Here is a 27,192-nt window from a genome sequence, read left to right as displayed (position 1 = left end):
TGACCCAGTGTAAGCAAGGATGACGCACACCCTCGTCCTCAAGGAGTTGATGGTCCAGTAAAAAAGATTTGGCACTAAACCACTCAAAGCTGACAAAAGAGAACTCTGTGAGGGCTGGGGTGGTAGAGCTCGGGGACTTAAAGGGTGAGTAGGAGTGAAGTGATTGAGCCTAGACCAAACAGTTTTCTCTTTACGGGGCTCCAGGACAGGAGACCTCATAACTTTGCAGTGATTCCGTGCACCGTGGTGGCCACCGCGGGTATAGTCCACCTCCAGCTTTACTATGCACCTGTCCCCTCCCACTAGATCCTTTCCAAGTGGAGAGTCACTCACTGATCACGCTTGTTCCTGACAAGCAGCAGTAATGGCAGCTAGCAGAAGTGTTTTTATGAGGTAAGCGTAGCTCCTGTCTTTATTTCTGGTGTCTCACCTCCACGTTGTAGATTGAAAATAGACGCCGGCCAGGGGTTTCATCCCTCCCCACAGAGAGACAGCCTAGCATGTATCTGTCTCAGGTCTTCACAGTGATGGTGGGAAAGTCTCCCCGTGTTTGGGAGCGCTTTGATACTTGCTTGCCAATTCTTCAGAACGTACCAACCCCTTCTTGCCTGGAACTGCCCTCCAAAAAACCCCACCAAACTCACGCATGGAAAATGGCTGCTAAGTGTTTGGAATAAGTAATATGCATATAATTCCCAGTTTTATGACTGAGAGCAAATTATGAAGTTGCCCTGATGGGAGACAGCAATACAAAAGGCCAGACTATTACTTGAGCTGATTTCTTACAGCTGTTGGTAAATTCCAGCTTCTTTAATCTAATTGGGAAATGCTCTCCACACAGTCCTCGCAGGCAGCCTGAGCCTTTCACAGAGAGGGGCCATCTGTGGGCAGGGTGGCAGCTAGGACCCTGTGTGAGTTCCTTAACTTCTAAGGCTGTTTCCTTGACTATAAAATGAAGACGGAAGCCACGCCCTTGCAGAGGGTTGTGGGTATTAAGGGAGATATTGAGCACTGAGCACTCCGGCCCAGAGCTCACATCACCAGGCTCAGGACTAAGTGCTTCCATGAGTCTTGTTTCATTCTCATGGTGGTCCTCTGAAATGGATGGGATTTCCAATTTTTGGATGAGGTTCTAACCCAGAGCTGCTACCCTCTTGGCCCCACTGCCCCACTTTACTGGGATAATTTGAAGCCCAAAAAAGACAGTGCCCTAGCAACTCCTGGAGCCGTGGAGTCAAGCCAGCTAATCCTGGACTCTGCTGCCCGCATCACGTGTCCTCCTTCCTCTCTGACTGCACGAGAGCTGTTGTGCTCCTCCTGACGCCAGATCTGGGAGGACTTCTCCAGCTCTCTATACTGACTGCCTGGAGTTAGTCACTGGCAGACTCCAGAGGTTTAAAGACTCACTTTCCCAAGACTCTCCTCACTTCAGACACCAGTTGCAAGTATTGGATCCCCAAGTTACCCACATTTCTCTCTGATTTGGCCGCAAAGGCAGGGATTCCCTCAGCCTCCCCTCCAGATTTAATGGCTCGGTGGAACGACTCGCAGAACTCTGGACAGTGCTGTACTTACTCTCACAATTGGTTATTCGGGATGGGACTCCAAATGGAAGAGGTGCTGGGACAGGGGACAGGGGAAGGGGCATGCCACCTTCCCCTCAGCTGGATGTGTTCTCCAACCCAGAAGCTCTCCAGATCCTGTTGTTAGGGTGTTACGGAGGTTCCATTAGGCATAGTTGATTAAATCATTGACTGTGGGTGATTGGGCTCGACCGCCAGCCCCTCTCTAAGGGAGGGGGTCTGAAAGTTCTAACCCTTTAACCAAGACTTGGTCTTTGTGGTGACCAGCACCCACGCTGAAGCTCTCTGGCCCCCACACCCCTCTAAGAGTCACCTCATTATCATAAGCTCTGGCAGGTATGGTTGGAGGGGCTTGCTAGGAATAACAAGACATTCTTATCTTTAATTTAAGGAAATTCCAAGGATTTTAGGAGCTCTGTGCCAGGAACTGGAGACAAAGACCAACTATATTTGCTGTGATACCACACTGCCCCTGCCCTTCCCGTGGGGTTCCTAAGGTTAAGATCTTGCCAACAGGCTTCTTCTGCCCCTCTGTGGGCACCTAGGGTTGAGGTGGCAGCTCTCCTCCAAGGCTGGGAAGGAGCAGCAGGAAGAGCTCACCCCGGGCCTGCTTGCCTCTCATCAGCGTGGGGAGAGCCATCTGCCCATGCTCTTTCTTCCCAGATCACCGTACATTCTTTATACGGTATTAATCTCAAAGTACCACTAATCTGTCTTTACAAGAGAGGAAACAAATCCTGGAGCCCCTGGGCAGAGCCACTCACATCTGGTCCGGATGGGAAGGACCCACATTACAGCTCTTTTTTCTTCGTTTTGTTGTTGTTGTTGTTTGTTTTTTTCTTGAATATTTTATACTTGGAAGGAGGCAGCTACCCTCAAAAGCCTCCATAGTTCTGTCCATACTCGTCATAGTCACTTTCTGGAGCTGTTGTGGAGATTTGAGGGGCTGGAGCTGTTCGAGCCAATCAGCTGTTTCCCTGAGGTGGGCACAGGCCTCTGGGACTCTGTCTCGGGCAACAGGCAGCTGGTTTCAAGGAGACGCTCCCATCCGTCACTGTAATAGTTCAACAGGCGTGGCTGCAGCAGGAGCACACTTTGCGGGAGTAATCGGCGTGCTCATCCCGCTTTGAGCCAATGGCGAAGTGCTAGAATAGAAGTGCGGTTCCGTCTGCGGGGCTTTATGGGGGGTTCTTTGTTACTTAATCTCTCCCTCCCCCTGTAGTTTGGGTTCGTTAGCGAGTTGCTGTCCCATAATCTAAACAGTTGTCAAACAAAGGTCTCTCCACTTTTTTTGATGACTTCCAGTTGCCCGTTTCCCACCACCCTCCGATCTTCTGCTCACTTGTAAGTCAGACGCAAGCCGCTTGCACCCTAAAAATGCCTGCCCACCGTAAGTCTGTGCAGCTTGGGCCTCGGCGCTGCTCGCGGGCTTCTTCAGGACCCAGTGCCCTGAGCAGAACAGCGGGCCCTGGCCAGCTGCCAGGAGTGCCCAGCAGCCAAAGAGAAAGAAAGCTTGTTTCGCAGAGTAATCCTACCCTTCCATCCAAGACATAAATAGTCTGGGTGGAAGCCCAAATCCCTGAGACAGTTCCGACAGGCCTGCCTGGCCCGGCTGTTCCGGTCAGGCTTTCCCTCTCAGCACGGAGCTTAGTTAGCCGTGCTGCTCGGTCCTCAGCTCACTGAGGAGGGGTAGTGTTTGCCCTTCCAGTCAGTTGGGCAGGTTGTTGGGGAGAGGGGCCGGGCCCACGGTGCCCACTCCGCGCCTCTGCAGAGCCCCATCTGCCTGTGCCGTTGAACATGACCCAAGGAGAGCTCCTTCAGCCCTCGATCCCACCCTCTCTTTCATGTGCGCGTGTGCGGGTGGCTTTCTGTCCAGCATGTGGGAAGGGGTGCAGCCCCCTGGTGGGGGACCCCAACCAAAGCCAGACTCTGGCCCTCCCCTATAAAAGTAAACAGCCCAGATCGGGAAGCCGCACACACAACAGCACATGACTGACCTCGGTGAGATAATGCATTTATCACTAAGTTCCCAGGAACTGCGCGGGGAATAGTGGAGGCAGGGAATAAAGGAAGTACATAAAGGAAGGTAGAAGTTGGGCACGCTTGTTTATGAAACCCCTTCTCTGTGCCAGCCAGGCCTAAGGCTTTCAGTTTCCCACATTCCAGGGGCTGAGAAGTCCTGCCAGGATGCCAGGAGGCACGAGGCTTGTTGAGAACACACTTCAGTCCACTTCCTCTTCCTCCCTTTCTTCAACCAGAGAAACCGCACTTTTATTTTCAGGAATTTATTTCTCCTTCCCTCCTTTCCGGGGGTAGTTGCTGAATGCCTTCTTTGGGTATGAGCTACTGGGCCAAATCCAGATCCCTGGAAGGGTCGTCAGCAAACCCTGCGTGCTCCCATGGCCTCCTCGGGAGCAAGGGCACAGCAGCCAGCCTTAAAGCTGCACAGGGACTGGCCAGTTTGTTGGTGCCACGTGAGAAAGTGCAGGGCAAGTGGGGTTGGGGGATTTAAGCACAGGCTCTGGGGCCAGACGGCCTGGGTTCAAGGGCAGCCCTGCAGTTTGTTTGCCGTGTGGCTCAGTCTCTCCCTCTGGAAAATGGTACTCCTAATAGTGGTATACCATTCACAGGTGGTTGTGAGGCTGTGCCCAGAAGGTGCACGTCAAGTGCTTGTCCCTGAGCCTGGCCCGTGGTGGAAGCATCGCGTAAATGGAAGCTGTTACCATAACACACTTCACTTAGATCCAGGGTCAAGGAAGCCCTCTTTGTGGGAGCGAGGTTTAGCCAGCCAAAAAAAAAAAAAAAAATGGAGGTAAAAGTAGAAGGAACAACCTGTAGGAAGGCCGGGAAGCAGGCTCAGGCCACCACACAGGCCATGTGTGGTAGAGTTTGTATTTAATCCTGGATGCAGAGCAGAGGATTGCTACGCAGTGGGGACTACAACCCCCTTTTCTGCCTGAAGATTTTAGGCTTTTAACCTATGAAAATTACTCTTCTTAGCGAGGAAAGGGAAGCAAGGAAAGGAAGGACACTGGGCTGTGATTGGTGACATCTTTGTTCCTTTTATGGTTCATTGGGAATCAAGAACCTGAAAAAAGTTAACCTCTGCCCTCATTAACACTTGGGAAGAATCTGCCTTGACCTCAGGGGCCTTTCTACTTGGGGGCCTGTTGGAAAGGGACTTGGCATTATACACATGGGGCTGGTGGTGACATGTGGTACCTGTGTGCTAGCTCGGGCTGTTTCTTTGTTGGTAGCTCTTTGTTTAGCCAGTGAGACCCCTCATTGTGGTGGTACCAGCTTGCCTCAGAGTCACACAGCTATCACCCCTGTGCCATGGGGCTTGTATGACTGCCGACAGTCACACCCAGAGCCTCAAGGATGCTCAAATTCTTGACAGAAGGGTCTCCCAGCTGCTCCTGGCTTGAAGCATTGATTGCTGCTTTGCTGGGTATAGTCTGCTCACCTCGATCATGGGTCACACTCTCCTCTTCCCTCCATCGTGGGCTGCCTGAAACAGGCAGCATCAACTCTAAGCTGACCTAAAGCTCACTTTGTCAGTGTTTCTTAAACACATCTGTTGGGATGTGCGTTTTCTTGAAAATCGGGAAAAATACAGAGCCCCTTGTTTGGCTCAGAGCAGGGTCCAGAAGCCCTCTTTCACAGTTAATGGCAGTAAATACATGGGTGGCTTACAAAGGATCAGCCAGATGCTAGAGCCATATGATGCCCCAGACCTGGTGTGATATTTTCATCTCTTCTCTCCAGATCTCTCTCTCCTTTCCTCCTCAGCCTTGAGATTTATGGCATGACTGTGTGTATGTACAATAGCATTGGAAATTTATAAAGCCACAGTGCCTACTTGTGGGGCTAACACCCGGTCAAGCAGTCATAATAGAGTGTTAGTGGCATTCTGTCACGGGGAGAAAGGAGGTCTGGCATTGCCAGAAACAGAACTTGATTGACGAGGGAATTACCAAGGGAAGACAGCTAACAAAGGGGCACTGGCGGGGCCAGAGTGACCCTAGTGTTCGAGTAATAGAAGAGCCAGAAAATCATTCCAGGCACATCCAAAACAGGAAGGCAACAGGGAGATCTGGTAGGGATTCTTTCAGGTCGTCAATAGTAGAATTGCATCGCAGGAATGAAACAAGGACACTTGCCATTGGCTGGCTTTTTTCTCCAGCAAGGAGGCAGCATTTTTTTCTGAAGCTCTTCCTCCTCACCCTCAGAACACTGAGTGGGGTGTGAATGAGAGAAGAATGCATAGGCTGCACAAGGGGATCGTTCTCAGAGCCCATGATGGATCTGGCATTTACAGGACATAAGCACGGAGGCAAGGACAAGGGACCGGGAGGTAGCGTCCCAGGCGGTAGAGGCGTGCCGTCCTGACGCGGAGCCCGAGTGAGCCAGTGCCGGGCCTGCCCCCGTTGCTCACCCAGCCCGTGGCCTCAGGCAGATGCCTTAGCCTCGCTGAGCCTCCTTTCGCTACCTGTAAAATGGTAATAAAACCACTATTTACCTCAGAGAGTTATTGGGCGGATTCATGGTCCTCGCGAAGAACTGAGAAGAGTGTCCAGCCCAGAGCCAGGCCTCAGCCAGAGTCGCCTCCCATCGCTACTATCTCAGCCTCGCGCACTAGGTGTGCCACCACCAGCATGACTCGCGGTGACACGCGCAGCCTCTCTCTTCACCATGTCCTGGCAAGAGTCGTGAATACGCAACCCGTCTGTGATGAAGAACCAAGGCTCCAAGAGGTGGGGTGATCTGTCCTCAGTCACCCAGCCAGCTGTGAGACAGAGCCAGGAGAAGAATTGAGGTCACTTTAGTGTGAAAGCCCATGCATGTTTTAAAGTATTTTTCCTGCCGACTGGCTGGCTTGTTTTGGCTGAGCCCTCCGTGCCTCCAGGCGGGCGCTGCTGTTGAGGCTTGTTGAGAGTGGAGCAAGGGGTGAAAAAAAGCGCAGGCATTAAGCTGTGGGCTCCGTTCTGCTGAGGTTTCCCAGCTGTCCCTCGAAGCAGCCTGAGAAGGGAGGCGTTCATCCGTTCGGCGGTCAGGTGCACCCAAGTCAGGGGCAGAATTCGAACCCGTGTCTCCCGGACAGCAAAACTCAGGGGTTCCTCCACTTGCCAGCTTGCTCTCCACTCTGATCATGCGGGCGATAGCTGCTCTCTTATCCCTGTGCTCAGGCCTGCCCCTCGGCCGTGGGCTGGGACCACAGAAGGAAGCGCAGCTGCCCAGGGTGGTCCAACAAGCACGTAGCTTCTGCTTTTGACCTCAGGGCCACCCGCCCCTGCACCTACCCCCTCGCTGACATCCTTCATGCAGGTGGGGGGCTGCAGTTCGGTGCTCAGTGCTCTGGAGGAGAGCCTACACCTGCTGCTGGCCTTTCACCCAAAAGGAGGGGATCTCACTCCCCCAGAGGTCAGCCCTCTTCCAGACAGTTTAGGTTTTATGGTCAAGGGAGTTGCCTTCTCTCCCTGAGTTCTCAGCACCCCTCTGGCCTTGAAATTTTAGCCCCCCTGAGCCTTCTGAGATGCATGAAAGAGAAGAATGCTCCCTTAGATTTCAGCCCCCAGAAAAGTGAACAAAAGTTGTTTCGTAGTTCAGGCCTGTCTGGTGTGGGCCATTGTAGAGTGGCGGCAGCACCAAGTAAGGGTTTTTTATTTTTGTTTTTGTTTTTTTAAGATTTTATTTATTTACTTGACAGAGATCACAAGTAGGCAGAGAGGCAGGCAGAGAGAGAGGAGGAAGCAGGCTCCCCACTGAGCAGAGAGCCCGATGCAGGGCTCAGTCCCAGTACCCTGGAATCCTGACCTGAGGTGAAGGCAGAGGCTTTAACCCACTGAGCCACCCAGGCACCCCAAGTAAGGGTTTTTTTTAAAGGACGAAAGTGCTGAGTTTTTAATATCTAAATATAGAATGTAAAAACTAAACAAGGAGTTTGTCTTGGAAGAGGTTATCGATTTGTTGTTAGAAAGGAAACTGAGGAGGGATGAGCCCTGGTGTGAATGAGCAGAGGCCAAGCCTTACCCAGGCCGGCTGCGGAAAGACTCCTGGCCACAGACGCTGGTGTGAGAAGTGGTGCTTGGGATCCAGGAATAAAAACCTGTTTGGACATTTCAGAAAATCAGACACATGCCCAGGCAGGTGATTCTCCCTCTTGGTTTCCAAATTCCTGGTGCCCCTTGTGTGCCAAGTGCCAGGGAGGAGCCGGGCTCAGGGCTCAAATGTGCCAGTTCTCGCATGGGGAGCACCTCAGGGCCAGTGGTGCTGGGCCATCTAGCCTTCTTAGGTCATCAAGAGGGATTTGAGGAAGACCACAACTAAAGGGCTCTGGAAGGGCACATAACTGCCATGTAGGGGCTCAGTGAACATTCAGTGAAAGAAAGAATAAGGCCCCTTTGCCTTTCTCTTTACCCTTATTTTTTAAGATATTTATGTATTGAAAGAGCACAAGCTGGGGGAGCAGCAGAGGGAGGAGGAGAATCAGGCTCTCCACTGAGTGTGGAGCCCGATATGGGGCTCGATCCCAGGACCCCGGGATCATGATGGGAGCTGTAGGCAGACTCTTAACTGACTGAGCCACCCAGGTGTCCCACTCATTTCTATTTTTTAACATTTAATGAAAATCATATGTGGCCATGGATAAAGTTTAAATAATGCATTGAGGGAGGGCCTGCTTATATTCCAAAAAAGCACCAATTATAATACTTTTTGAAAAAGCTTTGTTTCTAAAGTAGCCGCTGTTTCTCCTAATATGTATTCCCCACACCACCACCCCACTCCAGTTTTATTAAACATACAATTTAAGAGTCAGAAATTTTAGAAGTCTGGGCCGTCTTCTAAAATAGCAGTTTTAGGGGCGCCTGGGTGGCTCAGTGGGTTAAAACCTCTGCCTTCGGCTCAGGTCGTGATCTCAGGGTTCTGGGATTGAGCCCTGAATCGGGCTCTCTGCTTGGTGGGGAGCCTGCTTCCCCCCCTCTCTCTGCCTGCCTCTCTGCCTCCTTGTGATCTCTGTCTGTCAAATAAATAAATAAAATCTTTTTAAAAAACTAAAAAAAAAAAATAAAATAGCCGTTATCAGAAAGTATGATTGGTTCCCTGGCCAGCGGCCTCTGGGGATGTGCCAGGAATGCACATTCCTGGGCCCCGGCGCCTGCGTCCCAGCAGCAGGCCTCCGGGGAGTCCAGTGCAGGGTCAGTTTGGAGAACTGATGATTTCGACCACAGTTGGAGAAAACAGACTAAAGTCAGACGGGGTTCAGGTCACCACTCCGCAGCTCTCTGACCTTTGCCTCTCAGTCTCTGCATCCCCGTCCATAGCGTGGGTGAGTAGTGTCCTCTCTGAAGACGCTGTGGGGAGAACTCATGTAAGAACACACAGCGAGCACCAGCAGTATGCGCCTCTCGTGTGGGCAGTGTTCAGGAAGGGACTTAGGATGCTCGTTAGCGATCTTCCTAGATCACGTATTATGGTTTTTAAACAGCAACCCTTGACAAATGACTCTCCGGCGGAGAGGGAGTTCAGAAGCTCTGACTGATGCCAGCGAGTGACAGACAGCCAGAGCTACTGACGCTTCCCTTGCTGCGGTTTCCGTTGCGAGTCGTGGTTCTGTTCCCTAGAGCCATTGGAAGGAGACTGTTCTACAAGGCCGTTGTTCAGGTGTTTGAAGACAGTGACCTTGGCCTTGCTGAACATTCTCTTTTTCTATTCCCAAGATTAACTTTAACACAGAAGATATTTGAAGGGCTTTTTCCAGTAGGGCTTTTTGAAGAAAGGAAAGCAAAAAAAGGCCTAGAGCTGAGACTCTGCTTTGGTAGTAGGTCTTTGGAGATTTCTGGTGCATAGAGATGCCTCAGAGTTTAGGCTGAAACTTCTCGAGTGGACTTGTGGATCTGGAAGGGATGTACAGTGGGGGGCAGGGGGGGGTGCCTTTGCTTTATGCTGGCAGGCAGGAGCCAGAGTTGGCACGGGAGTGCGCTTCTGGGAGGGCCCTGGGGTGCGGGGCCCTTGGAGGCCAGGCTGGCTGTGTCCGGCACCCTCGTTCCCAGCCGTGCCCCTTGCCCTCTGCCCTGCTTCAGCAGCAGCCGCCTCCGTGGTGAGCGAAATCTGCTGTAAGGTCTTCATTTTTGTTTAGTTGATGTCTGATTAGTAGCTGTGAGAAAGGGTACCGGCCTGCAAATGATACCTTTCCTAAATTATGTTGTGGTGCTGTGTAGGGCAGGGGAAGAATCGCTATTTTAAAACAAGATTTCATAAAATAAACACGTGTCCCAATTATAGGAAGTACTAAGTTGATGATTAATTGACGCCATGGAGCTGGCCTTGTGCTTTTAAATGCTTCTGCTCTTGTGGTCATCCGTCTAGTGAGGCTTCAGCAGGCCCCTGCCGCCGAGCATTTCCAGAGAGCGGATACGCAGCTTGTCTTCTGCCCTCTGGTGCTGCGGGGGCAGCTGGCCACGAGGAGACCCTGTGGAGGACTCCTCTCCAAGCTGCAGGTCCGAAGTTGCCAAAGGCTGGTGAATGGTGAAAGGAGGCTGTCGGGGTCTTTGGTCTGCGGTCCACACGGGTGGTCTCCACACTGGAGCTCAGGTGCTGTGGCCACTGCTACATTCTCGAGGACTTCTTAAGCTCCTGCCATTTGTGTCTTTGTTGTCTTTGTGCTGGAGGGACGGATACTTGGTAAAGGGAAGGCTGTGTAGAACACAGATGTATTTCCGCCCTAGGGGGTGAAGCCTGGCACCTGCTCACACGTACTTGTCAAAATGGGGATGATGTTGTGTGTGTGATATGTGTTACCTGGGATGGGAACTAGGTAGAAAATTTAAATATGTCTAAGACAGTTTGGGAAAGTCACTGAGAAAAGAGACCATCGTAAAACTTCTAGGCCCATCTCTCTGGCCTTTGAGGACTGACAGCAGCAGCAGAAGTGCCATCTCAGAAGCCACCCAGAATCCCACGGGCCTGCGGGCTTCACTCGGGTGCATCGTGTCTTCTCGGGGGTGCCTGTTTCTGGACCCCAGCCTGTTGGGTAGATGTCACACGTCTGTCTCCTAGAGCCGTGCGGAGGTGCAAGCGTGGCAGAGGGCCTGGACCTAGACTTCAGTGTCCATGCGGTTTGGGGCAGGGGGTTCACCTCTCGGATCCTTGCTTTTCTCACCTGTGTCTTCTCTGTCCCGGAGCTCCTCCCAGGTGGGGCTGAAGATTCAGTAAGTGAGTGAGTGGTTGGTGGATGTGGGAAAGCACCTAGCTCCATGCACGGCATAGAGACACTCTGGAAGGGTGGCCTCCAAAGAGAGACGGGCTACATCCAGGCCTTGGGGCTGGCAAGTGTACATACTTCTCCCTCCCTCCAGATGCAGTGAGGGCAGCTCCTTGGTAGCTAGGCAGGGCACAGTAAGATGTCCTCAGGGCTGGCCTATTGTAATACCCCTTTGTGAGGGGGAGGAGGCCTGTGTGCAGTTAACAACTTTTAAGCCAGAGAATTGATGACTTTGGGTTTAATGTTCTTTAAAGGTCCACGTGCCAGTATTCTGGGGCCCCAGAAATAGGCCAACTGCATCTTCGATCTTGCCTGATGAGTGCCTCTCAGAGGCGCTAATCACAGTGACATCTGACGTTGAGACCCTTGGCTCTCTAGAGCTTACTGATCGCCTTGCGGCCAGGTCCTCACTCTGCTGCCCATGCTGCCGTGGATGTTAGGTGAGGACATGCCCTCTCCTGGGCACGTCCTCAGTGCCCTTTCAGCTAAGCAGAATTGCTCGAAACTGCAGTCTCAGAAGGGGCCAGGTTTGGGTTAGCCATGGGATCCCACTCTGGTCTTCACTGTGACTTCATCATGCTTTAGAATTGTGATCTTAGGAGTGCAGCAGTGGGCTATCCTTCCTCCAGATGGGGGTGAGGGGGTAGGGAGGGCTCTGTAGCCAGGCTGAGCAGTGCTTCCTGGGGTGTGGGGTGAAAGGGCAGGGCAGACTCTCACTTGATACTTCTTCTGTGTTACTTAACTACATTTTAGTATTGTTTTTAAGTGTTGTTTTTTTTTTCTTACCTGATTCTGTATACTAAATCAAGAGAAGGACCACAGAGCTAATGGGGGGGGGGGGGATGGGGGGGGGATAGAGTATCTGCTCTAAGAATAGGAAAATCTGTCCAAAGATAAAAAGAAAGGGAGACCTCATAAAGAAATTGGTCTTGAAAGCCTGAAATTTTGGGGGGCACCTCTGTGGCTCAGTGGTTTAAATAAAGCCTTTGCCTTAGGCTCAGGTCATGGTCTCCGGGTCCTGGGATCAAGCCCCAGTCAGGGTCTCTGCTCAGTGGGAAGCCTGCTTCCCTTCCTCTTTCTTTGCCTGCCTTTCTGCCTACTTGTGATCTCTGTCAAATAAATAAATAAAATCTTCAAAAAAAAAAAAAAAAGGCTGAAATTTTTAAGTTATGTACTTTAAAATATCCAATATACAAAATGAGAAGACAGATAACAAAAAGAAAATGTAAAAGTATGTAACGTTAACATAGTCAGTTCCTTACTCTTCAGAGGCCTCTTTTAAGTACACAGTGAGAGGGACCACTCATAGGGAAATGAACAAAAATGACAAGAACACGAATAGGAAATTCACAAAGTAAGAAACACAGTGCCAAGAATCTGTTAAACTCACTCTAGCTATCCTGAAAACATAAGGAACGTGATTGTGGGGTATTTTAACAGGGAAAACCTAAATAGACTAACAATAGGATTATTTTTAAAATTATTGTATGCTTCGATGTCTTTTAAAAAAGAGTAATGATTAGAATAAACTCACAGCATACTCTGTAAGTGAAAATGGCAGGTTAAAATACAGTATTATCTCCATTTTTTAAAAAAATTAAAATTCAAGGGGCACCTGGCTGGCTCCGTGGTAGAACATGTGACTCTTGATCTTGGGGTTGTGAGTTCAAGCCCCATATGTGACTCTTGATCTTGGGGTTGTGAGTTCAAGCCCCATATTGGAGCTACTTTAAAAAAAAATAAAATTCAAATTCAGAAGTGCATCAAAATGTGGACAGAAATTAGCTGAGGTACTTACATACAATTTTACTTTTTACAAAAAGTATTTTTAAATATTGAAGTGGGAAAGAAAATGGGGGAGAGTGGGTTGAAGCACATGAGAAAGTTGAGAATGTTTCACCCTGTTCCTCTGGCGGGTGGGTGCCTTGTGGACTCGCCCCATCTTCACTCAAGTCCAGTCCTCCTCCTTCTCTGCTTCTAAGAAACCTGCTTGTTTCTCCTCAGGACTGAGCACCGAAGGCATCTACCGGGTCAGCGGGAATAAGTCTGAGATGGAGAGTCTGCAGAGACAGTTCGACCAAGGTAAGGCCACAGCCTGGCCAAGCCTTGGAGACTGGAGTCGGTCAAGGCACATGGTTTCAGCCAGTCTTGGTGACTGAGAAAGAGAAAACATTTGGCGCCGGCTAGCCTTGCCCCCGTGCGCACACTGCCATGTGGAGGCAGGGGAACGGGCCCTGTCAGCAAGCAGAGGCAGCGTCCCTGCCAGACCCACGTCAGCCGCCCCCCCACACCCTGTCACCATCCACTGACACTGTTCCAGGTCGCCCCAGGCTGCACCTGGGTCACCTCTGGGGGCCTTGCATCCCTTGCAGTGGGCCCGACAAAGGGAATTCCAGACATCTAATACTAAGTGGGGTTGCAGTCATGGTCCTATTTTGCCGGGGCCCCAGGAATACACATGACTCTCCTCCTCGCAAAGTCCCTGCACGAGAAACAGCACAAGGGCACATGTAAGATCAGCTGAGCACTGGGACCCGGTCTCCCCAAGCTGAAATCTCCTGAGTTAGACTGGCTCTTGGCAGGGACTGCTGTCTCCTAAGCTAGGTCTCAGAGGTCTAGAGCCAGAGAGCCAAACTCTTAAGTCCTAGAACTGAGCACACTACAGGATGAGAAGTCGCGCCCACTGCTGCCAGAAGCAAACGAGCCAAAGCAATAGAAGTTCTCAGATGTCACCAGCCAGAGAGGAAAGAAAGCTGAGGATCCAACTAAGGTCCAACTCAGCATGTGGCAGGGCCCGAGGAAACCAAGCCAGACTCTGAAGCCAGGCAGCCTGTGGGGGCCTACAGGACAGGGCAGCACCCAGGAACAGGCATCCTGCCCCCGAGCTCCTGGGGAGCCACAGCACTTGGATGCGCCATGGCCAGTCTCTGTTAGCTGGCGGTGGGGGGTGGGCATGCTAGGGAAGGGAAACACCTGTGTATCTTGCAGGATCGGAAGCATGAGGTCAAAATGAGGGTGTAGCCACACAGTTGGGTATGTACTTGTGTATATGCAAGAATCTGTTAACAGATCATACCCCCTCAAAATGGAAACAGCTCATGTCTAACAGTAGGTGATTTCTTGTAAACCAAGAATGCAGTGAAGTATTCAAAAAAAAGTGAAGACCGCAATGCCATAGGCTGAGAGGGGCCAGAGAGAGAAAGATGAGTCTACTCAGCCGCTTTAAGGAACCAAGGATAGAGGCAGCGGTCAAAAGTGTTGGTAATGTTCTGTAACCTGCCATGAAAAGTGAGCCAACCTTTCAGGGAAGTCCTTTGTTTTTTCCAGAGGGGAGGGTGTGAGGAAAATGTAGCATCACATCCCAGCCAGACAAGGGGAGTTGGGTGGCACGGAATGACAGGGTGCAGTTACTCTATACAGAGTATGATCCGGACGGAGGTATGGGGTGTCAGCCTTTATCTGCAGGTCTCACAGTTTTCCTTTTTTTAGCAGTGCCCAGGGATGGCACCTCCTGTTCGGTCTGTGATAATCCCTAGCCCTGGCCCCAGGCCTGCCCTCGGCAGCATCCCAGGGTCTTCGAGGTTTCTCTGACTTGCCCCAAGCACTGGGTTTTCCTTTGGCTTCTGTCCAGCTTATAATGCCCTCACTCTCCCAACTTCCTTTCAGATCACAACCTGGACTTGGCAGAGAAGGACTTTACGGTGAATACCGTGGCTGGGGCCATGAAGAGCTTTTTCTCAGAGCTGCCGGACCCTCTGGTCCCGTACAGCATGCAGATCGATCTGGTGGAGGCGCACAGTGAGTACCGGCAGCCCGGGCTGGCCATGGGGTGCACTGAGGCCGCGCGGCTGCAACAGCATCAGACTGCGTCCTGTGCTCTGGGAGCAGACGCTCTGGCTCTCCAGCTGGGGTCGGAAGGACGGAAGAGCAGGGAACTCAGGATGACACCAGAGGGGCTTTCTAAGGGTTCTGTCAAGAGAGTTTCAGGTTTCCCCAAAACTTCATGAGTTAAGAGCCTGGGTTTGTATCAGCCTTGAGTCACATCCCTGCTCCTTTGCCTGTCCCCAGTGGAGGCGTGGCAAGCACAGCCTTCCCTGACCCTTAGCTTCCTCCCACACAGCCCCTCCTCCTATGTGTGGACAATTAGGAGAGATCTAGAGGCAGGACTGTAACAGGCCTTTCTTCTCCCCTCAGAGGAAACCAGACTCTGGAGGGAAAGGGATGGCTTGAGTTGCCCCTACCAGATGATCCCTGGGGGCTCCAGCAGGTTAGCCCCTATGGCTTACTGGCGACCTTTGCGTGCCAACCTGCCAGCCCTGACAGCTATTTCCGCCCTGGCCTGCCGCTCTCGGGAGATGTTTGTCCTCAGTATCCGGAGCCTTCCCAGCAGGCAGTTTTTCCCGGACTTGGTGCTGTGCTGCAGCTTCCCACCTTGTGGCACTTTTTCCCTTTTTCCTGCTTTGCAAGCCTGGTGGGCCAAGACCCCCAGAAGGAGCCATTACTGTGCAGCTGCAGAAGGGAGGGTCTTGGCCAGTGACCAGGTGGGGGCGGGGGTGGGTGGTGAAGGGAGCTGCGTTCCTTAGACCACAGGACCTTAGTCTCGTCTCATCACTGCCCACCTCAAAAGAGGGAGTTTTAAGCCAGCATGATTTACTCACAAGGCTGATGGTGTGGGCAGCAGTTTGGGGGAAGTCACAAACCAGGATTTTAAGTCTTGGATCACAGGCTTTTTAGTGACTTTGGGAAATGGGGGTGCTAACAGCAGCCCAGCCCCAACTGCAGAGGCGCCCCTATCGGAACCTGGCTGCTGCCGGGACTGCAGCACCCCCACACACACACCGCGCCACCTTTCCCTGGTCTGCACTCCTGCGACGTCTGGTCCTGCAAGCTGGGCACTGCCTTGGCCGTACTTGATCCCATGGTCTCGGCAGATCAGAATCTCTCGAGGCTCTGGAACTCATCTGAGCCCGTGAGGGCTGGAGCAGAAGTGCAGAGTTCTGGCACAGTCATGGTCATTGATGGTCTGGCCTTCTTTCCTAGCAGGAGTCCGGCTTTCTCTAGACCAGTTGGGTGGGGCTCCCGCTCTGCTCCTGCTGGTCAGAGACAGAGCCCTCCCAGTGATCCCTCCTCCCGCAGGCTCCAGGCTGGCCCAGATGTGAAACGCATGGGCACTCTCCCTCTGGAGCCAGCTTGCTTTCCACCTGAGCTCCCTGGGCGGAAGTTAGGAAGAAAAGGTGCAGGCGCCCTAGCGGGAGGATTCCTGTCAGCATTTGTCTTGACTTGGCGCCATCTAGAGGCTCATAGAGTCCTGGTTCCTGACAGTTCCATTGTTTCTGCAGGAGCTGCTGAAATAGCATCCTTTTGGGTTTTGGAGGGGCCTGGGGGGGCAGGGGAGGGAGGTGTTACTGATAGGGAATCAGCTGCACTTCCTAGCGCCGTCCCTGGCTTCCACTGCTGAGGAAGGGAGCTTCTTGCTGCTCCTGCAGCCTGGAAAAGGGTGGAGATTTCTGCTTCCTCTTCCCATTGTGTGTTTCCTGTGCCCTAAGTTAGTCAGCTGGAGCTCCTCAGCTGGGGCTGCACTGTCTTGAACCTGGGTTGGGTGGAAGGTGGGGGGTAGGGGGAGGATCTCGCTGACTGGGCACCTTCCAAGGCCACTGGTGCTGTGCGTGTCCTAGAGGGGGCGGTTCACTGAGCCAGGGACACCAACCAGGCAGGACCAGCATTAGTATTAAGGGACGTTATGAAACGGAGATTCTCAAGCCCAAAAGTAGGTATTCCCAGCCTGGCTGGGTTTCCATGGCAACATCAACTTGACCAGCTCTTCCCACTTAATACCTGAGAGCTGTTGTGTCTGTGTGTTCTGGGCTTGGAAATGGTTTCAGATCCTATCACAACAAATATCAAGGTCACTATCAAATTGTTTTGTTAGCTCCAGAATTTCACAATATTGAATATTGCTGAAAATATGCCCACCAGTAGATACTTGGGATTGTTCGCCAGTGATCTTCCTACCGTACTCAAGGTGACGTGTGGGTGATTCGGAGCTGAGTGACAGCAGCAGCCGCCCCCCGACCCATACCGCTTAGGGAGTGGCATGCTGGGTCTTGACCTTCTGTGCATGAACATCGTTTCTGCTCTCCCAGTGTGCAGGCTTCAGTCACCTGCCAGACAGCAGGAAGCCAACTGAGCTAGAAGCGCAGAAAATGCAGTGAGAGGGAACTAGGGGCAAGGGCTTCATGGAAGAGGTGGCATCTGGGCTGTGGCTTCAGGGAGAACTAGGATTTCAGGAGGCAGAGAAAAGGGCTTTGCATTCCCTGTTCCATCTCACCCGGGCCTTCAGCATCTCTTACCATTTATTCTTGCCCCACGTCTTCCCCTTCTCCCATGACACCGCCAACCCCAACACCACCGAGGGGACTCTCTCCAGTCTGGCCAGCCCCTCAGAGGCCTCTCCGCCGTCTTCTATGCCAGAAGGCATCCTAGAGCTAATGCTGTCCCAGACATCCTGAGCCCGAGGACCTTTGGCTCTAGGGCCTCATTAGCCCCATTACCGCTTCTGAAGCTCTGTGCGCAGTTTAGTCTCTGGAGAAGAGTGGTAGCTTTCAATAGCTTGTTGGGGGGGGTTGTGCCCCAGGTGGTTCAGGATACTGGCTCACCGTCTCACCATCCCATCGAGAGGTGGCACGGCTCACAGCTAGAGATGATAAACTAGTTCTGAGATCCTGCTTCCTCTTGTCTATCGAAATGACCACGTCAGTTCACGGGGTGTTCCTCGCTCACAGCCTGGCACCTGCCAGACCCTGTGTAGGACCTGGCAGATGGCATGGACAGATGAGTGTGTGGTCCCTGCCGCCTCGGTCTGATGGGGTAGGAGGCACAGAACAGGTGACGGCAAGGTCCTGCCTCCTGCAGAAAGACACCCAGAATCTTCTATTCCAGGCCCAACAGAGTGAAATCTTGGCCTCAGACTTGTTTCACATGTGAGGGAGAGGTGGGGGGTTCCATGCTATACGGGCCTTTGTGCGCCCCCAAGAAAGTGAGAGGGCCTTGAGGCAGGCTTTTCCTTTTCTGCTGATGCAGGTGTGTAAGATGGTCAAAGGCCATCTGAGATTTTCCTCCAGGCCCTGAGTTTTGTGGCAGCACATCGCAGCCTAGATCCTGGACTAAATAAAGGTGGCAGCAGAGTGCCCCAGCCAGGGTGAGAACAGTGTCTGGGATCACGAACCCTGACAGCAGCTTGTGAGACCTTGGACCAGCGCTCTTACTCCTCAGGGCCTTGGTTGATCTGTGTGCCATGAGGAGTGGCCAGCTTACCTCTAAGCCGTGGCCTCTGCTTCCTCCTGAGTTCTGGGGGTGTTGCTAGTTCTGGATGTGTTCTCAGTCTGTGTCCGGATTTTGCTGGCTTGGAAATGCCTCTCCAGAACCTATCTTGCTCTCTCGGTGGAGACCTCATTTCACAAGCACAGGTTGTGAGCTAGGGAGGCCCTGGCCCTCTGGAGGTGCCCTCGCCATCCCACGTCTTCCCTCGGAGAGGGTCCCTGAAGTTGGAGCGCCCCACAGCATGGTGGAAGGCCAGGGACCCCAAGCAGGCCTGCTAGACTGGGAGATGGCCTGTGCCCGCCTGCCATGCCTCTCCCTTGTCTTCCCGTCAGCGGCTCGGCCTCTTGGCATTTTCTCAGCCAGCGTATGGGGGGAGCCCAGTGTGGTGAGGGCTGGAACGACTCTGAAGTTGTCCCTTAGCACTCTGGCACTGTCCAGAGGTAAGAACCTGGTGTCCCGAGCACCTGAGGGAAGGCTCCCTTGCTTGAGGGAGGAGGTGAGGTCAGTAGGATGGGCCATGAGGTTCACGAGACAGAGGCAGGGCTGGGTTCTGCTCTGAGAGGCTTCCTGTTCTTGACGTCCTCCCTCCACCTCCTCCTGCCAGACTCAGAGGTCCTCCTCACTCGTGAGCACCTGCCTCTCGAAGCCAGCTGGAGAAAAGGAGGGGGGAAGCACAAGGCGGGGGACCCTCTAGGGCCTTGCTGGGCACCTTGCTGCCACGCTACGTAAGGAGGGAGGCTGGCATTCCCGAGGACAGCACGTGAGTTATTGTCACAACAGGCCCAACACTCCCTCCTCTGCTTCCTCCTCCGCCCAGGGAAGACAGCAGCAGCAAACATCCCTGTGGCTCGGTGGGGCCCAGGCCCCTGTCACTGCCAGCCCTGCTTCCGGCCTCTAGCCAGGAGGACGAGTGAGGCCCACTCTTGGACGCAGGTGCCCCAGGGGTCAACTGCGTAACGAAAACACACAGCCTCGGCCCATCGAGACCTGGGCCGAACTCGCAGCTGGAAGGGGGTGTGATGGTTCTGTTGAAGGAGGTTCTGAGCCCCACACATGCTTCTCGGGTGTCAGGATAGTCACTCCTCCTGATGAGGGCAGTGAACTTACTGTAAGTAAATTTTGTACTGAAGTTTAACAGGAAAGAGTTTTGAAATTCACAGCCAGTGAGAAAGTAAACTCTCGAGGTTGAACCCTTAAAATAAAGTTTGGGTGCAGAGCACTCCAGGTGATAATGGCCCCCCATAATTAGTTCCTGTGGCTTTTTGGTCATTTTCTACCAGACAGCTGTAGCTGTTAGCAAAACACGATTTTTATCAAGTCCCACTCTTGAGTTGAAAGATTCACCAGTTCCAGGCCCGTGAGCCTGTCAGCCAAAACTCGGGGTCACTCCAGCCCTGCCCATCTTTGCGGCCTCCCTTTCCCTTGCATCCTGCCCCTTAGACTGCCTCTAGGTGCTGAGTGTGTGTGTGTGTGTGAGCTCTGGCTCTCAGCATGTGGCCACACCGTCATCAGCCGCTTGTACAGACAAGGAGTGCACATGCAGAATGTCACACAGCCACAATCACACACTGGTCCGCGTCAGAAACCGGATTTGAACCAAGGACTGCCTGGCTAGGGTTTGGGCTTTGACCCGCTGTGCAGCCTCTCCACCTTGCACTTCGCCATCCCCTCCAGCCGTGCATCCTCCACCTGTCACTCCTGGCCTGGCTCTAGCCAGGCTCCTCCCGCGCTTCCCCAGACTCTGACCCTGGGCCCACATCGCGTACTGCAGAGGTTCTTAGCTTGGAGGCCATAGGTTTCCTAAGGAACATGATGAGTTTGGGGGAGTCCATGAACCTCCAGAAGTTGGAGGCAGAGTTGCACACAGCATGTTTGAGGACAGGCTCCAGAGCTTACATCCATCACAATAGAGTCTGTACCCCAGACCAGTCAGGAACTATCATATTTTTTTAGCAACCCGCCCACTCCCCCACCCCTACCCCCGTCAGGGTGGGATAGCTGTTGTCTTTTCCTGGGCTCAACTGTGGTTTCTCTGGGTCCTAGGTGTCACCTTCAGTTCTGAGAAGTCGGTATAGGGAGGTCTTTCATGCTCAGAGAAATCTGGGCTGGCCCTCCCAGCCCAGGCAAGCCAGGCATGTTCGAGAAGGGCCAGGCAGGACCCCAGGGAGCAGGCATGACCGGCCTCACCGAGGCTCCGCAGCCTGTCAGTGGGGTCTGGTTCCCAAGCCCTGCAGTCTCTCTGGGCCTCACCTTCCTTACCCCCTCAGTGGGCACCGACGACCCCCGGCCTGGTGTGGATGAGCACCAACTTGAATTAGCCTGTTTTCATGTTCCCACTACATTAGGATTCCGTGATGGGCAGAGAGTGGGCGGTAGTGGGGGAAGGGGGTATGTAGACCCTTTGATGAACTGCATGAGAATTCCCCCACTGTTTGCATCAGCTCCTCCAATAGGGAGATGTGTAGAGGGTCCTTGTGTCTCTAGGAAAAGGACAGAGCCCTGGTCTTGTGACAGACTCCCTCCCTAGACAGTCTGTTGGCGTGGGTGGGTGTCGGCGCTCACCCGTCTGGTCAGGAAGCACACAGGCTTTCTGCATTGGGATGCCTGTCTCCAGGGGCAACCGGATGAGCAAAGAATGGTGTTCTTTATGGCGGGTTCTGTGTGGTCCTTGAGTCTCTTGTAGTGGGGGCCAGGAAGCCCCAGGCACACAGTGCTCCCCTTCAGCAGGAGCCTGGGACCCAGAGGTAGGCCTGGCTGCTGGGTCAGTGCCCATTGCCAGGTGTGCCTGCCTTGGGCAGAAGCTTTCGGGGGAAAGACTGGGATTGACCTTGTCTGAAACCCCTGGTCAGTGTGTACCCCGAGGCGGCCCGCAGCCCGTTAGCCTCACCACCTGCCCAGGAGCAGTATCTTACTGTCTTGAGCCCATAACACCCACCAGCCATGGCCACAAAAGTCTTTGGTTTTCTCTTTCCTCAGAAATCAATGACCGGGAACAGAAGTTACATGCCCTTAAGGAGGTACTCAAGAAATTTCCAAAGGAAAACCACGAAGTCTTCAAATATGTCATCTCTCACCTAAACAAGTATGTCCCGGAGCTTGCTCTTTGGTCTTCCTCCAGAAATTGCCAAGGGGGGCCCCCTAGCCACAGAATGAGGTGGGGCCGGGCTGTGTTTTCAGCCTGGCCCGCCAGGGACTGCCACACCTCCTCCTCGGGGGCATGTCTGGCTCCCCAGGGAGTACCCTGGTCTCTTGCCGCCACCTCCCATTTCCGTCCTGGTCCTGTCCGAGGGTCCCACGCAGCCCTGAGTGTGCCCCAAGTCCTCTATGTATGTGACACAACCCTGGGCATGATGGCAACGCTGGGAAGAACCTCAAGCCTGGCGAGTAAGTGCAGGACCTGCGGGCAGGCAGCCTGTCCATGGACTGTGTCCCACATTCCTTCACAGACAGAAAAGGTGGGTTTTCCAGGCAAACCTGTTCCTCTCTTGGCAGAGTGGTATTGTACGGAGTTCGAGCTCCGGATGTACACACTCCCTCTCTCATCAGCCAGAGCGGCATGACGCATTTTGGTGTCTGGATGAGAGTCATTTGTGGATGAGGGCATCACATGAGCCAAGACCTCAAGAGCCACTCCTCAGGGGATGGCCTGGTGGTGACACGGGAGCAGATGACCGGCCACAGAAGGTCTCAGACCTCAACGTCCAGGCCAGGCCACAGAGACCTGTGCTTGGGCCTTTTCTGTTTTCAGGTTGTGGCTGGGCAGGCAGGGGGAGCAGTCGGGGTAAGGGTGACCAGGAGCACACAGGGGACAGGGCAGCGGCCCTCTGCACTGCTGACCTCTGACCATGAGTCTGGTGTCTCCCACAGAGTCAGCCACAACAACAAGGTGAATCTCATGACCAGTGAGAACCTCTCCATCTGCTTCTGGCCCACCTTGATGAGACCCGACTTCAGCACCATGGACGCCCTCACGGCCACGCGGACCTACCAGACAATCATCGAGCTCTTCATCCAGCAGTGCCCCTTCTTCTTCCACAATCGGCCCATCAGTGAGCCTCCTGGTGCCACGCCCAGCTCCCCCTCTGCCGTGGCTTCCACTGTCCCCTTCCTCACCTCCACACCTGTCACAAGTCAGCCATCACCCCCCCAGTCCCCTCCACCCACCCCCCAGTCCCCCATGCAGGCCCTGCTCCCTTCCCAGCTTCAAGCCGAACACACGCTGTGAGCCACCAAGGCCTGGAGCAAAAGGACACCTTCTCTCTTCCACGGGGTGGCATTTGGCCTTGAACAAAACCAGGTCCACTGGGGTGGGGAGAGTGTCCCCTCTTCCCCCTTACCTTCTGAAGAAGTCAGCAGGAGCACCAGCCCCAGTCTCCCGAGGGCAGGGCTGTCAGGCCCCCTGAGCCCAGCGCTGCAGACCTGGAGCTGTTCACAGGCAGCAGCCAGGGGGCGCCCCTGTCCTTTGACTTGGACCCTTTTGAGGACTGAACTGGCCAGGCAGTAGCCCCCGTGGCCCTCCACACGCTCACTGCTCCCCAGACCACCCCCTCCACCTGTCCCCACGTACCAGCCCTGGGGCACCCACCCACTGCTTGGACAGAGCCCCGGCCTCCGCCAACAGGAGGAGGCTCCGAGATTTGGGCCGCCCCGGGGCAGGGCCGGCAGCCCCCGCAGAGAACAATTCCCATCCATTTCATCTGTCTGTTTCTACCTTCATGTCTGCACCCCTGCCCCTGTTAGGGGAGCCTCTGTCCAACAGCCTCGGGAACACACAGGCCACAGCTTTGTCAGCCCAAGGTACAGTGCTGCGAGTGCTGGCCCGCCAGGTCAGGACAGGGAGGGCAGCTCTGCGCCTGGACCACAAGTGTGTGGCTTCCCCTCCACTTCCCACACGGCCGTCCCTCATCACAGGTTTTGGGATACATTCCCTTTAAAAAAACACTGGAAGAAATGTGGAAAAACCCCTAGAATAACTTACAAAAGAAAGAGGAAAACACTACAGACCTCAAGATTGACCCTCCCCCCACGTCTCGGAGAGGCAAGCAAATGGTCACAGTGAAACAAGGATGCCGAGGGTGGTGGCCAGAGGAGCTGTGGGGGTCCCACTTTCGCCCTGTCACCAGGTCCCCTTTCCCCAAGAAGACAGTTAAAGCCCTTGGTGGGAAGCGCTTGGGAGACCCACAGACCAGCCTGAATCCTGGTTTGCCTTGGAACACACTACAGTGCTACGGAAACACTACTCTGTGTGGGGGTGGGCACGTGGGGGGGTGTATGCCTGTTGGAGAGGGCACACCTTGGGGCACTCAGTGCACCTGGGGTTCAGTTTCGTGTGTTTGGTGTTGGAATGGAGTCATCATCCCGGGCCGCAGGACATCCCCAGCCCAGGGGAATTGGTGGGAGGTGGGCGATGTGTGAAGAGTGGTCACCTGTGCCTATGCAGGGACATCCTTTGTGTTCCCAGGACCAGGAGGGCCTGGAGGAGCAAAAGTCACAGAAGCTATCAGAGTCACGAGGAGGGTGCTGGGCCTGCCTGTCACGCAGCCTTCCCTAGCCCTTCCCCTCAGCTTCCAGGCCCTCCCACTGACCGCTGGGGAACTCTTTGCGTGCCCCACCTTCTTTCCCCAGACGCAGCGATCGTGCTAAGGCTGCTACAGCTGCTGGCTGCCCCCACTCCTCGTGGCCAGGCTGTGGCCTCTGCCCCTGGAAAGCCTGCCACGGAGGCGCCCTGACCATGGGCTTCAGGGTCCTATAGGCCATGCAGCCTCCAGGTCTCTCCGCACTTTAAGCAACGCCTGTGGCAGGTTTGATGATGCCCTGGGTCCCCTCGGCTGGGTGACAGCTGCCTCAGAAGCCCCTCTCGTCCCACTCTCCCGCTCGGCCATGGGAGGGAAGGGAGGCCCTGCGCTCGCTGACTTCTCCGAATAAGCTGGATACCTTACTGCTCGCGGCTCCTGTAAGCCAGAGCAAGGTGCTTGGGAAACTGTCCCTGCAACTTCTACCGCCTCTTTTTAAGAACACTAGTCAAAACACAAACCTAAGGTACCTGAATGGTGATGGGAGTGCTGGGTGGGGGGTCTCCGTGGCTCAGCGCCCCAATGCGCTCGGTCGAGGTCGGCAGGAAGGTGATGGGTCATTTGTGACTGCCCTTGGCCCCACGGTCCTGGTGGTCCAGCCCCCTCTGCTCTGAGCCCCAGACCGGTGAGGAAATCACTCTGCTGAATGGATTGCCGCCTTCCTCTAGATCATGCTTATCTACCCGCCCCGAGGCAGCCTCTCAGGGTACCGGGTGGGGGTGCTCCGGGACCACCACCCCTTGTGTGAACCGAAATAGAAGTAGCCAGTCCCCTGCCCACCCGCCGTCTCCGTGGGGCCACCCCCCACGCCATTGCCTGCATGCCTGGGCTGTGCCCCAGCAACTGGACAAGCCCCCCAGCTCCCCACACCCTTTAGACTGCAGATGGGCAGGTGGTGACTCCCGAGTGTGTGGGTGACGGCGGGACACCGGCTGCAGGCCATTGCCCTCACGAAGTAGTGGGAGCCCGGCTTCCCTGGGATAGCCTCTGGGCCAGCTTTACCCCATGCCAGCCAGCTTGGGAGCCGCAGGACCCATTCCCCTGGCTGGGTTCGGCATCCTGCCAGAGGCTTAAGAGTGCCCAGGGGGGAGCTGCTGGTTCATGCCCCAAAGAGCTGCTGAAGACAGGAAGCACCAGGGGTTCCTCTTGTTTCCATTTCCTCTGTCAAGTCTAGCTTCTAGTTTTCTGCTCCAGACTGACTGGAACTGGGGGATGTTTCTCTGTCATTCTGGGTTGGCGCTGCCATTCGTGGTCATTGTAGGCCCTGGCCTTCAGTCCCCAGCGAGGGGTTAGCACCCGGACCGAAGGGGGCGCCTGGTCCCTGGGGCTGTGCTGGGACAGGCTGCCCTAAATGGGACGTTCCCACTCCTCAAGGCCATCCAGCATGCGAAGCTCTAAAGAGTGCGCTCCCCCACGATTCTCACTGAGCTAGTGGCCCCCGCAGCTCTGGAATTGAGGGAAGGGCAGGCAGGAATCAGCCTTGGCCAGAGTGGGAGAGCAGGTCGGCAGAGGTAATAGGTTTCTACGGGAGCTCTCTCCCCGGCCAGTGTTTGACATCCACAGATAGGATTGGCCGTATTCGGTGGAAATGAACAGCCCTTGGTTGGGAGCAGAGGGCTGATGCCGGCTCTGACCCGGGCACTTCCGCCGTGGAAGGGGTCCAAGATCGAGCGGCATGAGCTTGCGAATCAGCTCTGAATTCTTGGCTGTGTTGCCTACTGGGGATCACACACGGCACATTTATTCCTGCTCTCCGTCGAGTCGTTCTTGCCATCACTTGACATTCTGGAGTGCTGGGAAACACTTGGTACTGTTTCCTGTGTTCTCCACCGGGCTGCCACCTTGGTCTTCTGCTGCAAGGTGGGAACGTGCTGCCAGCTGTGATTCTTCTGGCAGAATTTGTTGGTCTTTGCCAGGTGGACAGAGGGTGACATCATAGGAGCAGCGTGCTGTCCACGAGGGGCCCAGAGCGTGTGCCTTCCCCTGGCCTTGCGCCTGGGGCCCTGGTCCCCTAGTCTCGGGGTGGGGAGGAAGGCCTGGAGGGCGGTCCATCCCCAGCCCTGAAACTTGAAAACCACGCTGCATTGGTAAAAACCCTGTCCCTCTGTGCCCCCTTCCCACTCCCACAAGGACAGCTACGCTGCTTTGGGGTTTCTGAGAAAGGAGTGGATACCGTCTCGCTGCCACTGGGGGCTCTGCCCTGCTGCTGTGTCTCCAAGAGAAGGAAGCCCCAGGGACTTGGGCGACTTTCTAGGGGCTGGTCTCCACAGTCCTTTGCAGTGGGCACAGTGTGCCCCGGGGACAGGGACAGCTGGCACTGCACTCGCTCCGAGGCCCCCTGACTCCGCAGACGGTGGAGGAGTCGCTCTCCTGTTGCTTGGCAGGTTCAAGCCACTCGTTTGCGCCTAGGTGGAAGGAAGGACGGAGCGCTTTGGGACTGCTGGCCAAGGGGGGCGTTGTGAGGGCAAAGGCCCTTCTCCCCTCCGCAGGTTCTGACTTGTGGCCAGGAGGGATCCTGCCCTCCCGGGGAGCCAGGTCTAGGCCCACCACAGTGAGGTTACATTTTCATGTAGAGACAGGGCCTAAGTTATTGTTTCCATAAAAATATCCTGTCCCCTGTGTACATAAAAAAAAAAAAAAATGTATGAGAATAAAAATTGTTTGAAAATTTGGAATAGTGCTGCTGCCAGCTTATTTTTCTGGTACTTGTATTTTCACATGTTAAATGATCTTTATATATGTTGAATTAACAAATATTTTGAGTTTCCTGAGAAAACGTATTAATGGTATTGAAATGTGTTAGTAGTCTGGCCGTGTGCCTAAATTTGTTTTGCAGCAAAAGTGGAGAACTGTATGTAAAGAAAGTATAACAATTATTTCTTTGTATTTTAGGGGCTTTAACCAGGACATCTTCTAGTTGGTGTTAGGAATGTTTGCTTCATTTCCAGACTTTTTTTTTTTTTTTTAAACACGTCGTGGATTTTTTGAGGCTCCAAACTGATTAGTGCATGGTCAGCTGTCAAGGCTGAGGCATCTCTGACTGAGGTGGTTTTGTTTGGTTTTGTTTTTTAAAATCATGTATTTGCTACAAAGTATTGTACTCGTCTCAATGGGAATGGTGTAAAAAACTGAAAAGGCCTTATGTGATATGTATCATAGTTAATAAATCAATCTTGTAAAAAACCAAACCTGAGAGAGATGAAGGTGCCCCCCCCCCAGGGCCCTGAGCGTCCTTCCCGCAATGGGCACAGCCTCAGGCCCCGTGGGTCCCCCAGCTCCTCCTCAGAAGCCCAGCAGGCGGGAGGAGTCTGTTCTCTGGCCACAGGGCACCAGACTCCCCAAGCACCCCCAGGAGAAGGTATGGGGGGGGGAGTTGCTGCTCAGGTTCTTTTAGCCAAAGCCCAATGCACAGACCCCTGTGGCCACAGGCACCCAGCAGGCGACACCAAAG

The 27,192-nt window shown here is 53.9% G+C and overlaps 1 protein-coding gene across 1 annotated transcript in view; it reads left to right on the top strand.

Moving 5' to 3' along the window:
* The window catches only part of ARHGAP35 (Rho GTPase activating protein 35), a 127,012-nt gene extending 100,083 nt beyond the window's left edge, over positions 1–26,929 (top strand). The window contains exons 4-7 of the mRNA XM_059153251.1: positions 12,853–12,930; positions 14,515–14,646; positions 21,145–21,250; positions 22,036–26,929. Coding sequence (XP_059009234.1) covers positions 12,853–12,930; positions 14,515–14,646; positions 21,145–21,250; positions 22,036–22,393 — 674 coding nt within the window. The 3' untranslated portion in view covers positions 22,394–26,929. The remainder of the gene's footprint in view (positions 1–12,852; positions 12,931–14,514; positions 14,647–21,144; positions 21,251–22,035) is intronic.
* The last annotated feature ends 263 nt before the right edge of the window (positions 26,930–27,192 follow it).

Source organism: Mustela lutreola, chromosome 16 (assembly GCF_030435805.1).
Source record: "Mustela lutreola isolate mMusLut2 chromosome 16, mMusLut2.pri, whole genome shotgun sequence".
Taxonomy (NCBI): domain Eukaryota; kingdom Metazoa; phylum Chordata; class Mammalia; order Carnivora; family Mustelidae; genus Mustela; species Mustela lutreola.
This window is presented reverse-complemented; position numbering and strand designations above follow the sequence as displayed.